Below are 18,313 nucleotides of genomic sequence, written 5' to 3'. Positions count from 1 at the left end.
AGTATTGTTTTGAGTCGGTATCCGTAGTTTTATACGGAGATTCCGTCTTCTCTTACCAGACGTGAAGCAAGGAGGTTGTGTTGATTCTCCTGGGATAGTAGTGATTTGTAATATAGTGTATTGAAATTTTAATGAAGGATGGGATATTATTTTAGACTTTTATATTATCAAAGCATTGCAAGGTGAGTGAAATTATAATATGTGTTGACAGTGTAACATGGAATAAACTAACGTCAAAGTCACCTGGTTTGACTTTTCTTTGAGTATCCCATTTATAAAAAGTGTGATGGAGTGATATTAAATTTTTTAATCACCACTCAATTTATTTAAAAACCTGAGATAGACATAGTCTTGTTGTTGGTGAGAACACCACAGACATTCAAATTTAATAGTGGCAGAGTTTTAAGCAGTACCAAGGGAATGCAGCTAGCATGGGGCAGATTTTGAGCAAGATGGCGACCAACACCATCCGGAGCAAAATGGTACAGCAACGTGGGCTGGTAACATAAAGGCGCACAACTACATGGTGAGTCAACAACACTAAAAACTGATCCACAGCAAATTGACACAACTACGAGGGGCAGATCTCGCGACAAATTACCGCAACCACGTGGAGGGGATCCTTTACAAATAATTGCACTTAGTCCTGAAAGAACCTTTGCGCTACTTCCGGAGTGATAGGATATTCAGGATGGGTAAGGTTAGGGAGTAGGGGCCGCCTCCTATCGAGATTCATGAGGAAGAATTGGGGCACTACATCTCAGTCATGTCTCCCCGGAAGCAGGGGAGGCCAGCTCTGAACCAGCCTCTCCAGTCAAAGTAGGCAGGGGGTGGCACACCCTGTTGAGGTTAACAAGAACCTCTGAGGTTAGGGAACAAACCCCACCAACTCCAACAGTCATCCTCCACAGTAGACTAGATCTATCGAATTGCCCATGAACCTCAGAATCTCAACATTTGCGGTTAGTGATGTGCCGCTACTGGACATCCATAAGGTTGCCCAGATTGAAGTGGCACATCGGTTTTTGCTGTGCCCAGTGGTGGGTTCAACTGGTAGGTGGTAGGTATAAACCAGAAGTGATCTCTGCTGGGTGTGGTGGGCCTGATGCTTGTTCTTTAAACTTTCCAAATGTTATGTAATTATTCTTTGTGGAGTTGAAAACGAGGTCATTATTAAGTTGTTCGAGGTGTGCTTAGTGACTTAGCTTTTCTTCAGGCTTGAGGGATTTCTGCAGAACTATTTCTATTCTGCTTGCACTCAAGTAACTTAACTGAGTGTTCCAAGCTATCCATTCTTTTTTCTAATAGTACAAAAATCAAAAATATTTTATTGTTGTCCCACATTACAATGTATGGACAAAGTTGTTTGAAAAAGTACATGTCACTATTCTAATACGAAATTGGAAGGCATTTCTTCAACTAAATAAAATGTTTTTTCTTTTAACCAATTTAGCATAACATTTTAAAGTTTTTCTGAGTAGTGTTTTTAACACTTACAGGTAGCCTATTGAAAAGTTGTACACTAATATACAGATACGTGCTGTTGTGATTTAGTTATCTTAACATATCTTAAATCTATTTAGTTACAGTATCTAGTGCTGTGATCATAAGTACACACTGTATAAACCAATGGTTTCTTTAATATACAATAAGCAATGCAAGATAAAAATACGAGGTAGAGTAAGTATACCATATTCAACAAAAAAATGGCTTAGTCTCTGAGATTTATACTAAAGATAGTCTGTATAGGTGCAGCTAGAACATAATCAGCAAGTTTGTATACTTAATTCATCTTGTGTGCATCATGTTCGTTCATACAGAGTACAAGCTCCGGCATCCTTGGTTGTAAGCTAGGAGTGGTACTGGCTAAATACAGTATGCAGTTTGTGATTCTGCATCCTTATACATTCTAAGATCAAGGTTGCAGCCATATATAACTGCTACTCCAACCTATCTACATTATTATTTCTATTATTACAATTTTGATATCTTAGTTGATCTAGTGTTTTTGAATCGGTGAGTTTGATTCATCTGAGGACTCAAAAGTTAATTCTGGAGAGAGCTATTTGGAGTATATGTGGAGATGTAACAGGTACTGTATTTCCAGCTATTTATTTTATATTTTAACAACCAATGAATGAACCATCCCGTTACCATATTCCCGAACTCCAAATTCCAGGAGTCAAGTCTGTGATTCCAGACGCTGCAACTGGAAGGAAGGTGAACTGGAGCTCACTCAACTTTTTAAGTTAGTGTCTGATTAATGCTAATTTTGGTAGGCCAGAGTGTGGGCCAATGTCAGCATGGCCATATTCAAAATTTTTAAACCATTCAAGAACCTGTGCACACAAATGCACAAATCAGAATTAAATTTTGTTCAAACATTAAAATCTGTTTAAGATTTTGTAACAGATATCACATTGAAATGTTCTGAAGGTTTGGTATTTATCTGAAGTGGTATAAAATAAAATCCCACTTTAGAATTAATAGCAGACTGAGTAATCTGGGAGGATCCAGCTCTCGAATAGAAGGTAGAGGGAAAATAACAGATCTTCGAAACTCTACTCTCAATCATCATTATAGTCGATGACAGAACAGTCCAGTTAATTTTTGTCATACACTGTATTGAGACAAGAGATTGTTTTTATTATAAGTATTATTAACTTAGTTTTTTGAAAATCCTAGAGTTTTATGTACTCACAGCTGTGTAGATTTCTTGAAACTCTTCATCGGAGGAATGTATTAGATCTGGTTGCTTGGAAAAAGATTGTACGCCCATTTTTTCTCCATAGTAAGGCGAATACCAAACTTTTAACTCCTGCCCTTTTTCAATGTCTCGTATTGTACAAAAATAAATGCTTGTTCCTATCTGAAAAATAAATAGATATTAAGACACAGTAGCAAGAAAAGTACTTGACTATTATACATATAATATCAGTTCTACTATAATTAGGGAATATATGTGGGCCGATATAATTATACATTTTAAAAATTGAGAAGGCTTTGCTGCATCCCCTACTACCTGTACAAGAATGTAAGAGTAGCAAGTGTTTTTATTAATCAGTTTATAGTAACTAATTTCTAACAATCTTTCCATAAACAGAGCACTTTTCAGAGTTACATTACCTGATAGCAGAACAAATTTTGTTCCTGGTTATTACTTGCAGGTGGGACTAGACACATCCAGTTGCAGAACAGTTCTTCATAAGATTCAAGATAGACACTATCATCTTCACTTAAAAAAACCTAAAACAAAAATAAACGATTGAAGTAATAATACAAATATTTTTAGTTTAAAATATTGACAACCATATAGTAGCTTATATAACTATCATAGCTTCAATTTTTTTTATTGAGAATAAATACCTTTTATTTCAATATTGATTAGAAATAACCAAATATAAAGTTAATAGTCTTATTTGTAGCTTTTATTGTACGTTACATAGGAGATAAATCATATATATATATATATATATATATAAAATTTTGTGTGTATAATATATGTACACACACGCGTGCGCGCACGCACATGCGCGTGCGCATGCACATACAGAGGTCTGAGAATACTACTTCTGTCAAAAGACAACTAAGATGGGTTTTATAAAACTCTTTAACTCTTCAAGCGCAGTTAGCACCTATATTTGTACCCAAACCGATCACTAAAACGCAATAGCGGTTATAAAGTATTAGCTGTTGAAATTTCCAACAGACAACAGTTAGATGTTCATCTTTAGAGTTGGACAACAAAGTGGTTTTACACTGCTGTTTATGGTGATCATTAGGCTACCTATCCACGTAAAGACAACAGTTAGATGTTCATCTCTAGAGTTAGACAACAAATTGGTTCTACACTGCTGTTTATGGTGATCATTACCTATCCACATAAAGACAACAGTTAGATGTTCATCTCTAGAGTTAGACAACAAATTGGTTCTACACTGCTGTTTATGGTGATCATTACCTATCCACATAAAGACAACAGTTAGATATCCATCTCTAGAGTTGGACAACAAAGTGGTTTTACACTGCTGTTTATGGTGATCATTACCTATCCACATAAAGACAACAGTTAGATGTTCATATCTAGGGTTAGGACAACAAAGTGGTTTTACACTACTGTTTATGGTGATCATTACCTATCCACATAAAGACAACAGTTAGATGTTCATCTCTAGAGTTAGACAACAAAGTGGTTCTACACTGCTGTTTATGGTGATCATTACCTATCCATATAAAGACAACAGTTAGATGTTCATCTCTAGAGTTGGACAACAAAGTGGTTTTACACTGCTGTTTATGGTGATCATTACCTATCCACATAAAGACAACAGTTAGATGTTCATCTCTAGAGTTAGACAACAAAGTGGTTCTACACTGCTGTTTATGGTGATCATTACCTATCCACATAAAGACAACAGTTAGATGTTCATCTCTAGAGTTAGACAACAAAGTGGTTCTACATTGCTGTTTATGGTGATCATTACCTATCCATATAAAGACAACAGTTAGATGTTCATCTCTAGAGTTAGACAACAAAGTGGTTCTACACTGCTGTTTATGGTGATCATTACCTATCCACATAAAGACAACAGTTAGATGTTCATCTCTAGAGTTAGACAACAAAGTGGTTCTACACTGCTGTTTATGTTGATCATTACCTATCCACATAAAGACAACAGTTAGATGTTCATGTCTAGAGTTAGACAACAAAGTGGTTTTACACTGCTGTTTATGGTGATCATTACCTATCCACATAAAGACAAATAGCAACAGCTGCGCTATTTCAATTGTAAGGGTTAAATTTATAGTAAAAGCATGATAGTAATTTTGTCTGCATTACAGTTCTGAACAACCACAGCATACTTAATATTTTGCTCAAATATACAGTTAAAAGTAAGTTTTTACAAAAACTCTTTAATTTTCTTATTTGGGTATTTTCTTACTCTGTGCTCAACATTGGTTCTAGAAAAGGTTAAAATTAATAAGTGTTATTACTATCAATCTTACAATCTTACTATCAATCTATGCTTTCAAGACTATAAATGTAAACACATTGAAAATAGTAGTTAAATTAATTAAACATATAGTTGGGCTATCAAAAAACAATGTTTACACAGAACAGTTGGTTACATTTAACACATTCTTTATATTAATTACATTTGTTTGCATTAATGCAACTTTAGACACTTTAGAGACCAGTGGGGCATAGCCTGGAGTGTTTTCGAAATATAAATAGCCATATATTTTAACCAGGGACTCTAAGGATGTCCATGTAAGATGTCAATACAATTGTTCCAGTAGTTTTTATGTAATGGAGTAACACACAGAGCGAGAGATACCATTAGATTTTTATATAATAGTATAAATTAGTAGGCCTACTTACTTTTATAGGAAATTCTATCCTGACATCCATTAGACCTGAAGTTTTGGCAATAAATGGTCCAAATTGTACTCCTTTCCTGAACGGTTTTGTTGTGACTACATTTGTGGTTCCATCCAATAGCTCCCTCACTTCAAGGCCATCTGGTAACGTTAGGCGAGCATAAGAAGGAGTACAAGTATCTTTTACTTGTTCAATAGAGCACTTTAAAAGGTCACATTTTTCTATCTCGTGAGGTTTCCCACATATCTCACATTCATCTGAAATTTATAATTTATTTATTAATTTATTTATTCTTTTATATTTTTAATTACATTTAAGTCTAATATTCAAAATATTGTTTATAATGCTTTCTGGAAAAAGCAAAAGCACACCTGTTATTACTATTAACACTTTTTGTAAATGTTTGATTAAAATCTGATATTTTCTGCAAAAACCGAACAATATTTTCCCACACTAATGTTCAAATCCTGTGTCCCTCAGTTAGGTAATTTCCTCTAGATCCTGTCTCATATGAATGAATATCATTTCCGTTGGTCAAAGTATATTCAAACAAACAATACAAAGTTGTTTTTAAGATAGAGAGGCATGCCAGAGCCAATAGTTTGCTGGCCTCTGTAGCACTTCTAAATTTTAACTTTGCACTAATGTGATTTGCTCGTTTTATCAGTTTGAATGCTCTCAAAAACTGGTCACCTGTACATGCCCCCAATAGCATCAGTGGATAAGATGATGATAAATCGACTCCTAATAAGTTGTTATCAGAACCTGAATAAGGCAGTATTTGGCCAGGGAATTCAAAAGAAAATTGCCTGCAATTAACTTAAAGCAATCAATATGAAAATTTCCTGTCAAATCTTAATCAAATTAAATTCTAAGGAATTTGGAGGGAGATCTCTTCTAGTATAATACTTGTATCATCCAACATGATGGCTGAACCATACTCCAAGTCTACTGAATACAGTGATAAAATTGAATGTTAGATAATGCTAATGATAGAGAAGCTGAGTGATAAACCAAACATAAGAGTGAAATTGCAATTACAACTCACAGATAAGAATTTTATATTAAAAATTATCTTGTGCAGGAACAAAGTTTTGGGATAACCTGCTTTCTATAAAATCATAAGTTTTTATTATAATGTACCTATAATTTAAGTTTTATAGCGGAACCATTCAATGTACTACACTGAATAAATTTATTTTCAATTCAATTCAATTAAACCTTTAATATCCTATATTAACACTACTAAAGTCAGCTGATACACAAATATTTTTACAGTGGTGTAATGTATAATACTAATTCTTTTTTCGTGTATTTTTCAATAATGATTTTTAGTTATTTTCTTGAGTATGAAATTTTCTTTGTACACATAAAAATACCTATTTTATGCAGAAATTAATGTTAGAAATCGTTTAAATCTGAAATGGACAGAACTAACAGTTGATGTAGATAGATGATACTATAAAATTATTATGTTATTAACTCCACTTATAGGGTTATCTATTTATATTAATGTAATGAAAATAACTAAAACCCTTTAAATTAAAACTTTTTATTACAATACACGTGTTTCGGTTTTTAACCATCTTCAGTGTACATTAACCTCTAAAAATTACATTGATACTATAAAAATATCTAAAAGTGAATAGGAGAATAGTTCTAAATGAAATAAGATAAATGTATATCTTGATGAAGTAAATGAATTATCACATATAAGTATGAATGACACTTTGTTAAAAGAACAGATAAAAATCTCTGATTCTCTTACTAAAACTATAACTGATGCCCTTTAAAAAGCACAGGAAGAAATTTAAAATATACAAGGACGGAAAAATTTACTTAAAATCTCTTTTATTCTTAAAATAGAGAAATTATTAATCTTGAAAATATAATTACAAAAATTGAAAACAAATCCCAAAAAATTTATGTTACAATTGTGAGGAAACATCTCCTGGGACAGAGACTTGGGAAGTTTTTCTTCCAATTACAAAAAGGTAGGAATATGCCACACCATGTGTTGTGTAACAGGCTTTGCTGAGGTTCAATACAAAATCTCAAGTCTGTAGATAATTCCATTGATAGAATGACAGATAATCAATCATATGGAAAAGAAATTTTTGCATCTTGTTGCAAACAAATGAGAAATTGAGTCAGCCTACCAAGTGACATGTTTCAATGACACTCAGCAAAATTCCACGATTAGACATGCACCATCATAGAAATCATTCTTGTCTATGTAGAAATAAAGTTTTATGCAAAATTTCAAATTTATGGATGAAATCTTTCTCAAGATAACTTGTCACTAATGCACTCAAATTTTATTCATCAAGTATGCTTTCATATCAGTGTTCAGTGTACACACCAAGCTACCATATAATGATGTTGTATGTGTTGAGATAGTTAGATTACATATGTTAATATACCACATGTTAAAATCTTTTGAAGTGGTAACCAAGGCAAAAGTGTGAAAATTATCATTTTATACTAGATAATATTGCCTTCTCATTGCATGTGAAACGTAATTCATTCCGGTATTGTGCCCCGAGGATAGATTTAGTTTGAGTTCTCTCACCAGCTTGAATGAAAAGATTAATATGGATAATGATTGGTTAATAGTATAATAAATTCTATTTTATACTGTTATGATGATAATAAGAATAAAACCTGCAATAATCTGGTCAAACCCACACTTATTAGCACGTTCGCGCGTTATTGGCTAATTTCCAGACATTTTATATTCTGTTGAATTTTCCAATAATAAAGGGTGTAACCCATCAAACGCACGATGCACTTTACGAAATCCCGATGTGTACTCGATGGCAGTTGTGAAAGATAAGGTGCACCCTATGGAGTACACCTCATCGTGAACGTGTTAAACAAACCAAAAGAAGGATCATGTTGATAAACCCTAACCCCAGAAAACTGCATGGTTTACTTAATTAATACATATGTACAACCAAGCGAAATATCAAAATACTATAGCCTAACTAATTAAGGTAAATTGTATTTCCTCTGAATAGCTACTACGGCCCGGCCAGAAATCTTCCTTGACTTCCTTACCACCACCTTAGATATGTCTGCAACCAACTTGTGTCTCATCATGATACTCATACAACAAGCTTAGTGGCGTATATATGGTTGTACTGTCTTACTCACAGCTCAATTTATGGCATTGGGGAGGAATAATAGCTGAACTATGGGACAGTGAAAAGTCAACAACCAAGGCAAATTTCAATTTTGTTTGTGGCACTATGCCACTTACTTACTACATACTTATTAAAAATATAGAAAGTTATTGTGCGATCATGTGATCTCAGCTTGAATGGTACTATCTTGAGGAATTCTTTTCTTTTCTTTACAAGAAGTGCGGGGTGACTGGCCATCAAAGCCCTCACTGATAAAAAGGGGCATTTTCGATTTGTACTTTCCTGCCTCAGATCACGTGCCAGATCATCCAGTGTATTCCATCTTCGATTGGTACTTTCCCGCCTAGATCACATGGCAGATCATCCAGCGTAATCTAATGTCGAAAAAGTTTGGTACTACTAGTGATAACCAAATCTACTTATATAGCCAAATAACAAATAATAGACAATGACAGACAATAAAGTGATTCGCTGTACCATATTTAACTGTAAAAAACTTTTTGTACATATTAGAAGTGTATGTTCATATACAGATGAATATGAAAACACTAACCACTGCTACAAACACCAGATTTAAAAATACTAAATTTAAATCAGACTCAAATCTTTTACAACAAAACCTTGGCTAATTACATAGGACTTTAGATCTATTAACCCTTTGACCGCCAAGCAAATAACAGCTGCAAGTGTCACAGTACCAGCCATTCCAGTGCCACGTGTCGGCTACAAGCTGGCCTTATAATGCTGCCAGCGCGCTATAATTCCAAGCATTTTTCACAGTTTATGTACCTTTACACATAAACTAATGCTATTCTCTTATTTTTTTATCATAGAACATTGTTTTTGGTGCCATCTGTTTTGTGATGTGATGAGAGCGGTAACATTGAGAAGCATGAAAAATAAAAACTTTCTTATAAAATAATCACATAAACCTCAATAAAGAAAAAAGAATTTAAAAAATGTATTTTTAAGTTTGAACTGCATAAATATAAACGGAAGTAATTTTATGCTACTAAGCTATATTATTACTTTATTCTACATTTAATTTCAAACAAAAATGGGGTAGGATAAGATTAATGGAGCCATTTTTTTATATCAATATTGACAAACAATATTACTTAATTATAACTTTCGATATAACTAACCGATACTGATATTTGAACAATAACTAACTTGTATAAACTATAAACACTTTTTCATATAGTAAAAGTATTTTCTTATAAATAATAACAGACAGCCGAAAACTCGTGGAGGGCCATAAAACGAAGTTTAAAAAGTGATATATCAGCCGATCTGCTTGCAGATGATGAGTATTTGTGCAGAAGAGAAGTACGGTTTTTTAGAAAAGATGCTTCAAGAAATACTCGAAAACGGTTAATAATTGCTACACAGGAGAAAACACAAATAATTATTGTTATTTTCTGTTATACATATTTTAATGTTATCATTTCATTATTATTTATGAGTTTTTCCTATTTCCAGTTCTAATTGTTTGTTTGATCGTTAGAGCTCATTTATTATTTATAACATTATCACTATGTGCATTTTATTAGTTATTTTAATTTAAAATATGATTGTGTTTATGGCTATATGTTGATATAATTAATAAACGCGTATTCGATAAATGAATATTAAGTATCGATGATTGTACTAATATCGATATAAAAAACCGTGTCTGCTTATCGTACTCTACCCCAAAATTAGTTGTATTTGAAAATAACAGTTCTTATTTATTTATGACTTTTTACATTTAAACAACTGTTTGCCCATTTTGTACCAAGTACATATTTTGTTAGTTTAAATGTTTTTGGTAGTTTTATTCACAGCAATTGACATAACATATTAGGCATATATTTCACTATTATTACTGTTAGATCAAACATAATAATTAAAATAAATACTTTATTGAACTAAAAACGAGATTTTTTTATTTAAACACACCTAGACTTTTTCCTAGAAGTTGTGAGATAGTTTGGTAATTAAAAGTCCTTTTGTATTGCACACAAATATAAAAAATATTAGGCACTATAAAAAAATGTTAGTAATTGTTTATATAAAAATAATAAAAACTATTTACAACAATAGACATAAGTCTATTGTCCATGGCAAGTATGTATGTGATAACACTGAGAGTGCACGTGTGTACCTACTTAGCGGTTAATACAAATTATGCTAGAACTTTTTCGTTTACCCTCAGGATTTTTTCCTGAACATGTTGAACAGTGCTTTGTTTCCCTTCCGGAAGCTTTGCAAAGACGAATTTTCCACCAGGAGCATCCCCACCACCTTAATTTCCTGGCTTCAGCAGCCAATGCATCCTCCATGAATCCATACTGACTATTTTATTACTAAATTTTTACAGTACATAACCATTCAACATCATTCGGCTAATGACATTTTTTTAATTTTCACCATGGCTTTAAGCACTTGCACTCGTCAAGATAAGTGTAGAGCATCTGATCTGTTTTATCTAGAACCCTCCCATTCCACAGTTGTACTGATGAACTATAGAGTTTCTGTTTTTTAATTAATTTTTGTTATAATTAACCAACAACTAACAGTGTAAACAAATGACACACTGTGTAAGACAGACCATCATTCATGATGTGTTGGCCACTACTTACAAATATCGTGAGTTATGAGAACTTGTATACTAAAATAAAAATTGAAACAGACCAAAGAAATTTTTTGAAGCATGAGGTTTATCGAAATCTAATAGAAAATAACTTTATAATAAACAAAATAGGCACAAGCCTATTTTTAGGCTCTCAGCATTCAATGCTCCTTCAGAGCTTGGCTATATATTGGCTCTTGGTGGTCAATGCAATATTGTCCAAAACCTATATTTAGGATTCTCGAAGTAAAAAGGTTAAGCTCTCCTAATAGTAATGATACCAGAAAACTGAGAAATTCAAAACTGAATAGGTTTCCTAATTAATTAGAATTTTTATCCATTAGAAGTACATTCTGAAATAAAAATCAATCTACTTACCATGACTTCTCCCCTGACAAATGTACACTTTAAAATATTTTTTTAATTGTTAAATCTGTTAATATGTCCCATTGATAGGCATATTTTGTCATTACAACACCTAAGAGCCAATTGGAATAAACACAAAATACCAAGTAGGGCCTAATAACCTCATTTAACTAATGAGGTTAATCTCAGTGTTTTGATTCTATATGGTAATAGAATATAAAACAAAGCCATGTCCAGAGCAGACAGTGACAACAGAAAGAAAATGAACATAGAATATTGGCTAGGCCAATACCTATGTATGATATTTAATTGAACCTGATAAGAAAATTGAAAACATTTTTTTAACTTTACCTGACTTGGTTTCATATAAGAATGGAGAACACCAATTATCTTCAGATTCTGTTCCCATCTTAGGTTTTAATAACCTACCCTAACCTTTATTAAATTAAGCACAAAATAGCCTATTATTATTTATATAAAACCACAAGTCTTTTAAAATTGTGATAATTTTGCATCTGAAATAAAAACAGAACCTTAACACTCTTCATTCCAACGTGTTCTACTACAAAGATAATTAATAAGGAAATTGTCAAGGTTAGTTTTAGATAACAGTTTTCATTTTCAGTTTTTTCTCTTGACAATACAACGCAAACGTTGGTTGACCCAGTAGAACTAGCTTCTGCTGCCGTCTGCCGAGTGCCGACTCTGCTTTACACAGGATCATGTGGGATTAGCCAATGGGATTAATTGAAATGTAGTAGCTCCGATTGGCTTATGTAATTGGAAAGAGAATAGCATAGAGGAAAGGATTATATAAAATCCACTGGTATTAATATATTTATTCATTGAAATAACTTGTATTTATTATTTTTACATTCTACTCTATAATAAACAATAAGCGAATAAATGATACATTAAAATGGAACATCAAAATGGAACAATGTTCTAAAGCAGAACGAATATTTAGTACCCGAATAGTGTACAATTCTAACTTTGAATCGAAAACATGGACTAATTCTGAGGCAAATTATAATTTTTTAGAACGGGACAGGTTACGGAGCAAGAGAAAATGACATTAGTCTTTCCCTCTGCGACAGGTGTCGGTTACAAAAAGGGAGCTTTCACTATTTTCCACCAGAAACATCTGTGGGATTCGAACAAACAAAGACCTCCTAGAAATACACCTAGAGAGCGACCACCCTGAAATAATTTGTTTATCTGAGCACAATCTATCGGAAATACAGTTCGAGTCCTTCTCTCTATTGGAGTATAACAATGTGTCGGCCTTTTTGTTGCCAATCTCGGCAAAAGGGTGGAGTATGTATCCTGGCAAATAGTAATGTGGTTTGTGAACGTGTTTGATGTATCCCAGTTTTGTTCCGAGAGTTCTTGTCAATTATCTGCTGCAAAAGTTTCAGCTTTGGAACGGTGAGAGTATTATAATTATTGCTGTCTACAGAATTCCTGGATATAACTGTGAAGAATTCTTTCCGTTGTTTGGTGACTGTCTTGCTAGAGTTGTTCGGCGGAGTCATAGACTTGTTGTTATTGGAGAACTTCAACATAGATCTATTGAGTAATCAAGGCATCCAGTAGACATTTCATTCATATCATGAAAACATTTGGTCTAAGACATACCATAACCTCTTACACCAGGGAGTTTAAGGGTTCAAAAAACTGCAATTGACAATATCTTTACTAACATTGATCCTAGCTTGATAAATAGCAATGTGGTGATAACTGCGTTATCAGATCATCATGGTCAGGAAGCTGTTATCGTCCTCCCAGCTAAGACCATACCTTTGCCTAAGTTTAGAATGTCGCGAAGGATAACGTCCCGCAATATCCAAAACATTCAGGCATTTTCTAAAAAATGAAACATGGAGTAGTGTGTTTAAATCAGGGGACTTCAATGATAGATTTAATGAATTTACAAAATCTAATTTCTTATACTTTGAAGCAACTTTTCCTCTGACAAAGACAAGAATACACCCTCTTAATTCTTCTAACAGGATCGTCACGGAGAGTCCCGAAATTCTAAGACTCAAGGATCAGCTACAGTTTTTGCTATTTCCTTTACGAAGGGACCTAGAATCCTCACATCCCTCCAGATTGGCATACAGAAAATTAAGGCGTTCCTATAAAAGTGCAATAAAGGAAGTCTAAGTCGGATCAACTCCTGAGTAGGATCTCTGAATCAGCAAATAAGACAAAAACCATTTGGACTCTCATTAATGACAGCAAGCCCTTCCAGAAAAAATAATACTGTTTTCCCCACTTTGCTTGATTCTGATGACAATGAAGTTAGGGATCCTGTCAGGGTTGCCAATATGTTTAACAACTTCTTCTCGACTATTGGTCAATACCATGACACCAGTGGAAATATTTCTCATGGGGGGCCTAAGCGAGTCAACACAAACTACTACACCACAATCTGTAACCAAGTCGTTGTTCTTGTCCCCCCACCACAGAGCAAGAAGTATCGCGTGTGATACTTGCTTTAAAAAAAACCTAAGCCATCTTGTGGAAATGATGGACTATCGTCTAAGCTTTTCAGGCAGATCCATGATTTTAATTTCTTCCCCACTTGCTTATTTAATTAATTTATCTTTTTCAGTGGGTGAATTTCCTAATTCACAAAAAACACGCTATAGTCCACCCTCTCTACAAGAGAGGAGCTAGGAACGTTTGTAGTAACTTCAGACCTATTTCGCTGGTTTAAAACCTTTTCTAAGATATTTGAAAGAATATTTCTGGATAGATTGTTGTCTTTTCTGGCGAGAAAAACGGAGTTCTCTCTGCAAAGTCAGTTTTGGTTTCATTATAAATGAAAATCAACCACTGACGCAGTTGACTCTGTTATTTCATTTTTGACACAGGCTCTGGACTCGGGCAATTCAGCTATGGGATTGTTTTTCGACTTGACCAAGGCCTTTGATATGGTTAATCATAAAATTTTGCTAAAAAAAACTTCACTTACTTGGCATTAGAGGTGTATCGTACTGTTGGATTTCATCTTACCTGCGTGGGAGGACGCAATCAGTTCAGCTTCCTTTTTTTGGGACAGCTATAGCTGTCAAAGAACAGCCTCGTCAAAACCATGTGAGGTAATAAGAGGAGTCCCGCAGGGTTCAGTACTGGGACCAATCTTGTTCCTCTTGTTTGTGAATGACCTCCCCAAATTGCATTTCTGGTCCCAATGCCAAAATTTGTCTTTTTGCAGACGATACATCCCTCACAGTGAAAGCCCCCAAACCACTTGGACCTCATGACTCTAGCTTCTGAAGAAGCACAAAAAATATCCCAGTGGTTTCAGCATAACCAGCTCGTAGTAAATAACGAGAAAACTCAAATGATCCATTTTTTTCTATCAGAAGTTCTCAGGATTTGGAGCAAATTCCATTCCACTTGGGGGGATGAAAGATTTCATCTGGTAAGTCGCTAAAGTTTCTAGGCGTTCAGATAGACAATAAATTAAGCTTCCACGATCATATTGAGCTCGTTTGTAGGAAACTAAGCTCGGGGATTTTTGTTATTAGAAACCTGTCAAAGTTTGCTGATACCAGAGTGACCTTGGCTGCTTACTATGGGCTTATCTACCCCTTTCTCACATATGCTGTAGTCATTTGGGGATGTGAAAGTGTACGTACAAAATTCGTTTTTAAACTCCAGAAAAGGGCGTTGAGAGCGGTTTTTGGGAAACCGTGTAGAACTTCTTGTAGGTCGCTTTTTAGGGAGGCAAAGGTTCTAACATTCCCATCGATTTATATCTTGTACTTGCGTGACATTTGTTCACAAAAACCTCCACCTTTTCAAATCTCAAAATCCCCTACATCGTCACAATCTATGTCACTCTAATATGATTACCATTCCTGCCCATAGAACAAGTTTTTTTGAAAGACATTTATTAACCAGCGGCATTAAAACTATATAATGCACTCACAGACTCTATGAAAACAAAAACAAGTCCTTCTTTTGAGAGGGAGGTCAAGCGGCATTTGGTACAGCGGGCTTACTACAGTGTCAGGGACTTTGTCGAGTGCTCTGGTCAGACTAGCTTATATTAAGCTTTATGTTAAGACTAGCCACCTATGTAAGCTTTAGTTTGATTTATTTTAGCATTGACAAAAACTTTAGTGCTGTTTAAATTAATCTGACGTTTTTATATTTAATTTTATTGGGTTATTCTGAAAATAACTTAGTGTAATTAACTATTACATAATATTGTTGACGCTATTTTGCAGTGTTCTACTGTCTGACAATAAAGAATTTCTGATTTCTGATTTAAATAAACAATAGTTTATTGACGTCCAAAGACCTTAACTAACATTAAGAACTTAAAAACAATCCGTTGAATCATGGAAGTCGTTCAGGTGTTTCTGTATACAATATTTACTTATTGTTCTTCTCAAGTTGAACAGGTTGTAAATAAATATAATGTTTTCAAAAATGTTAAACTATAACAGTAGAAAATACGTTTAATTTTTCTTAAAAATTAGATTAACTTGTTCTGGTAACCGAACACACAACCCGAAACGAACTCTAAACAACTGTGTACTTCCTATAATATATTCTCATGAGTTAATGTAAATGGATTAAGTCACATTCCATAATCGTAGTAACGAAGTTATCTGTCTGAACATTTAAGAAATAGTGGTTTCTGCCTTTCATGTCATTTTATTTAATTGATTATATTTAAAAAGAAAAATATTCGAAGATATTTGCACAAGTTTGTTATAAGAATTTATATACATATTACAACTAGCTACATTGGAGCTTTATGTCAAAATCGATTAATGATACTGGTTTTTAAAAATTTATTGTGGCAGACACTGTTTTGATACTTAGTACTATTTTATACGCATTTAAATATTAAATTATTTCTCGTGCGTCGTTGCATCTCTAGGGTTTCCAGTATTATTGCGAATCATTACTTTTTTGTGGATGAAGAATAATTTTTAAATTGTTATTCAGTATTTGTCAAAACAGTGTTCTTAAAATCAATACATTACCAAAATTTCATTTTGTGTTATTCCTAAATTCAAGTGTTTTATTTGTATTTAACGCAAAGTTGCTGATTAACTTAAGATTTATTAAACAATTTTTAATTTGTAATTTGCTGAAAACTAACACTTATCATTTTAATTATATAAATACAGCTGAACTTGATAATATATGGAGGAAGTATTAGTAGTTAAAAGGAGTCAACCATCATTGAGGGGGACCATTGAGAAGAGTTCTGCCATTGTAGACATTGGTTGATAAAATAGTTTTAGAGTCAACATAAAGGTCGATCGTTTCGAAACGGATTACAGGTGATAGTGATCATTAAGCTGAAGAGGTTAAGCATATTTAGAATTCTTATCTAAAGTATTATGAATAAATAAACAATCTGCCTTTGGATTAGATCATATTTTAATTAGTTAAATTAACATGAGCTCCGCAAATGAGGGTCTTAATTTGTGGTTACTTTTAAGTAATAAAAACTGATTTCGTTTCAGTATCACAAACCCGGCTGATATTTCTGTTTGATCAATATGACAGGATTTTACACACAACAAATAAAGAAAATTATTTTACTCTGAACTTTGACCCGGCTAGTTTCGAGTCCACTATCACACGTTTCTTAAATGCCAGTTCCAAAGCCATATTCTAATTAGATGACATCCTGAGTGAGTCATAAGACTATGAAATATTAGCTTCCCAAGACGAATCTAGTTCATATTTTCCTGTTGGTAAGGGACCTCAACTTTTTCTCCAAAGTTAGCTCAACGAACTATTAAGAGAGTTAGTTCTCTAAAACGATGTAGCGAATCTCTAGTATTAAGGCTAGAAAGCAAAAACCACCTACCACACGGGACCTCATTTTTGTGGTATATTGTAAAGATATTAATAGGTTTATGAAGTAGGTACTTGATAATTAGTATGATTCGTCAGAGAATTAAATCAAAGATTAGTTTTAAACTAGCTTCAAAATCACTTTTGCTGCACAATACAAATGTATTTCTATCTCTTCCTAGATGATACTCGGTGAATAAGAAAGACAATTATTATAGTAACTTGGCTACAATTCTTGAGCATACGAATACAAAGAGCCATGATACGAAATTCAAGAATTGTGGAGATTTCACAACAATAACCATGTTGTTGAACAGTAGATAGTTCACACAAAACATCTTTGCTGCTTTATGTTTCTTATGTTATGTTATGGGATAAAAGAGTTCCACCTGAGAAAACTAACTGGCCTCATTGAAACATTAACTTTCGACGTGAAAATCTCATCAACATAACCTTTGTTATGTCATAAAAGTGTTATTATTACCTGTTCATATTGAATTGCGAGTTATAAAGCAGATTGTCAAATCACTGTCAAACTATGGAAATTGTTACAATTATATGTATTCCAAGTTCCCGAAAAAATCTAAAGCCAAGAATTGTCTCTGGTCCCGTCATAAGAACATTTCGAACTGATCCTCTCTTTTCGGAAACATGGGATACAAGAAAAAAGAAACATATAACTCTTTTACAAATGCAGTACATACGTTTTTGGAGAACACTAAGGACTCTAAATATAAAATCAGAGTATAACGTGTGCTGGCAGCATGTGAAGCTCAAAGATGCAGGTTGGATTAAAAGTCCACTTTTACACTCTCATATTGACACTTTACTGAAAACTTGAGAGGAGCCTTCCTAAAGAACCGGATCAAAGATTCACACCAATATGTTTCATTCTAGTAACCAAAGAATGATATCAAAAACTCTTAGATTTAAATAAACACTGAAAGTGGAAGAGTAAATTATCAA

General features: G+C 33.6%; 1 protein-coding gene across 2 annotated transcripts in view; it reads right to left on the bottom strand.

Annotated features, from left to right (window-relative positions):
- LOC124357058 (PR domain zinc finger protein 15-like) overlaps window positions 1-12,200 on the bottom strand; it is an 84,646-nt gene extending 72,446 nt beyond the window's left edge. The window contains exons 1-4 of one of the 2 annotated variants that reach the window (XM_046808459.1): window positions 11,861-12,200; window positions 5,384-5,640; window positions 3,127-3,246; window positions 2,702-2,869 (exon numbers count right to left, since the gene is read on the bottom strand). In XM_046808459.1, coding sequence (XP_046664415.1) covers window positions 2,702-2,869; window positions 3,127-3,246; window positions 5,384-5,640; window positions 11,861-11,918 — 603 coding nt within the window. In that variant the 5' untranslated portion in view covers window positions 11,919-12,200. The remainder of the gene's footprint in view (window positions 1-2,701; window positions 2,870-3,126; window positions 3,247-5,383; window positions 5,641-11,860) is intronic. The other variant, XM_046808460.1, reaches the window with a different exon arrangement.
- Window positions 12,201-18,313: the final 6,113 nt, after the last annotated feature.

Source organism: Homalodisca vitripennis, chromosome 3 (genome assembly GCF_021130785.1).
Source record: "Homalodisca vitripennis isolate AUS2020 chromosome 3, UT_GWSS_2.1, whole genome shotgun sequence".
NCBI classification, from domain to species: Eukaryota; Metazoa; Arthropoda; class Insecta; order Hemiptera; family Cicadellidae; genus Homalodisca; species Homalodisca vitripennis.
Note: the sequence above shows the minus strand (reverse complement) of the source record. Positions and strands in the feature narration are given on the sequence as shown.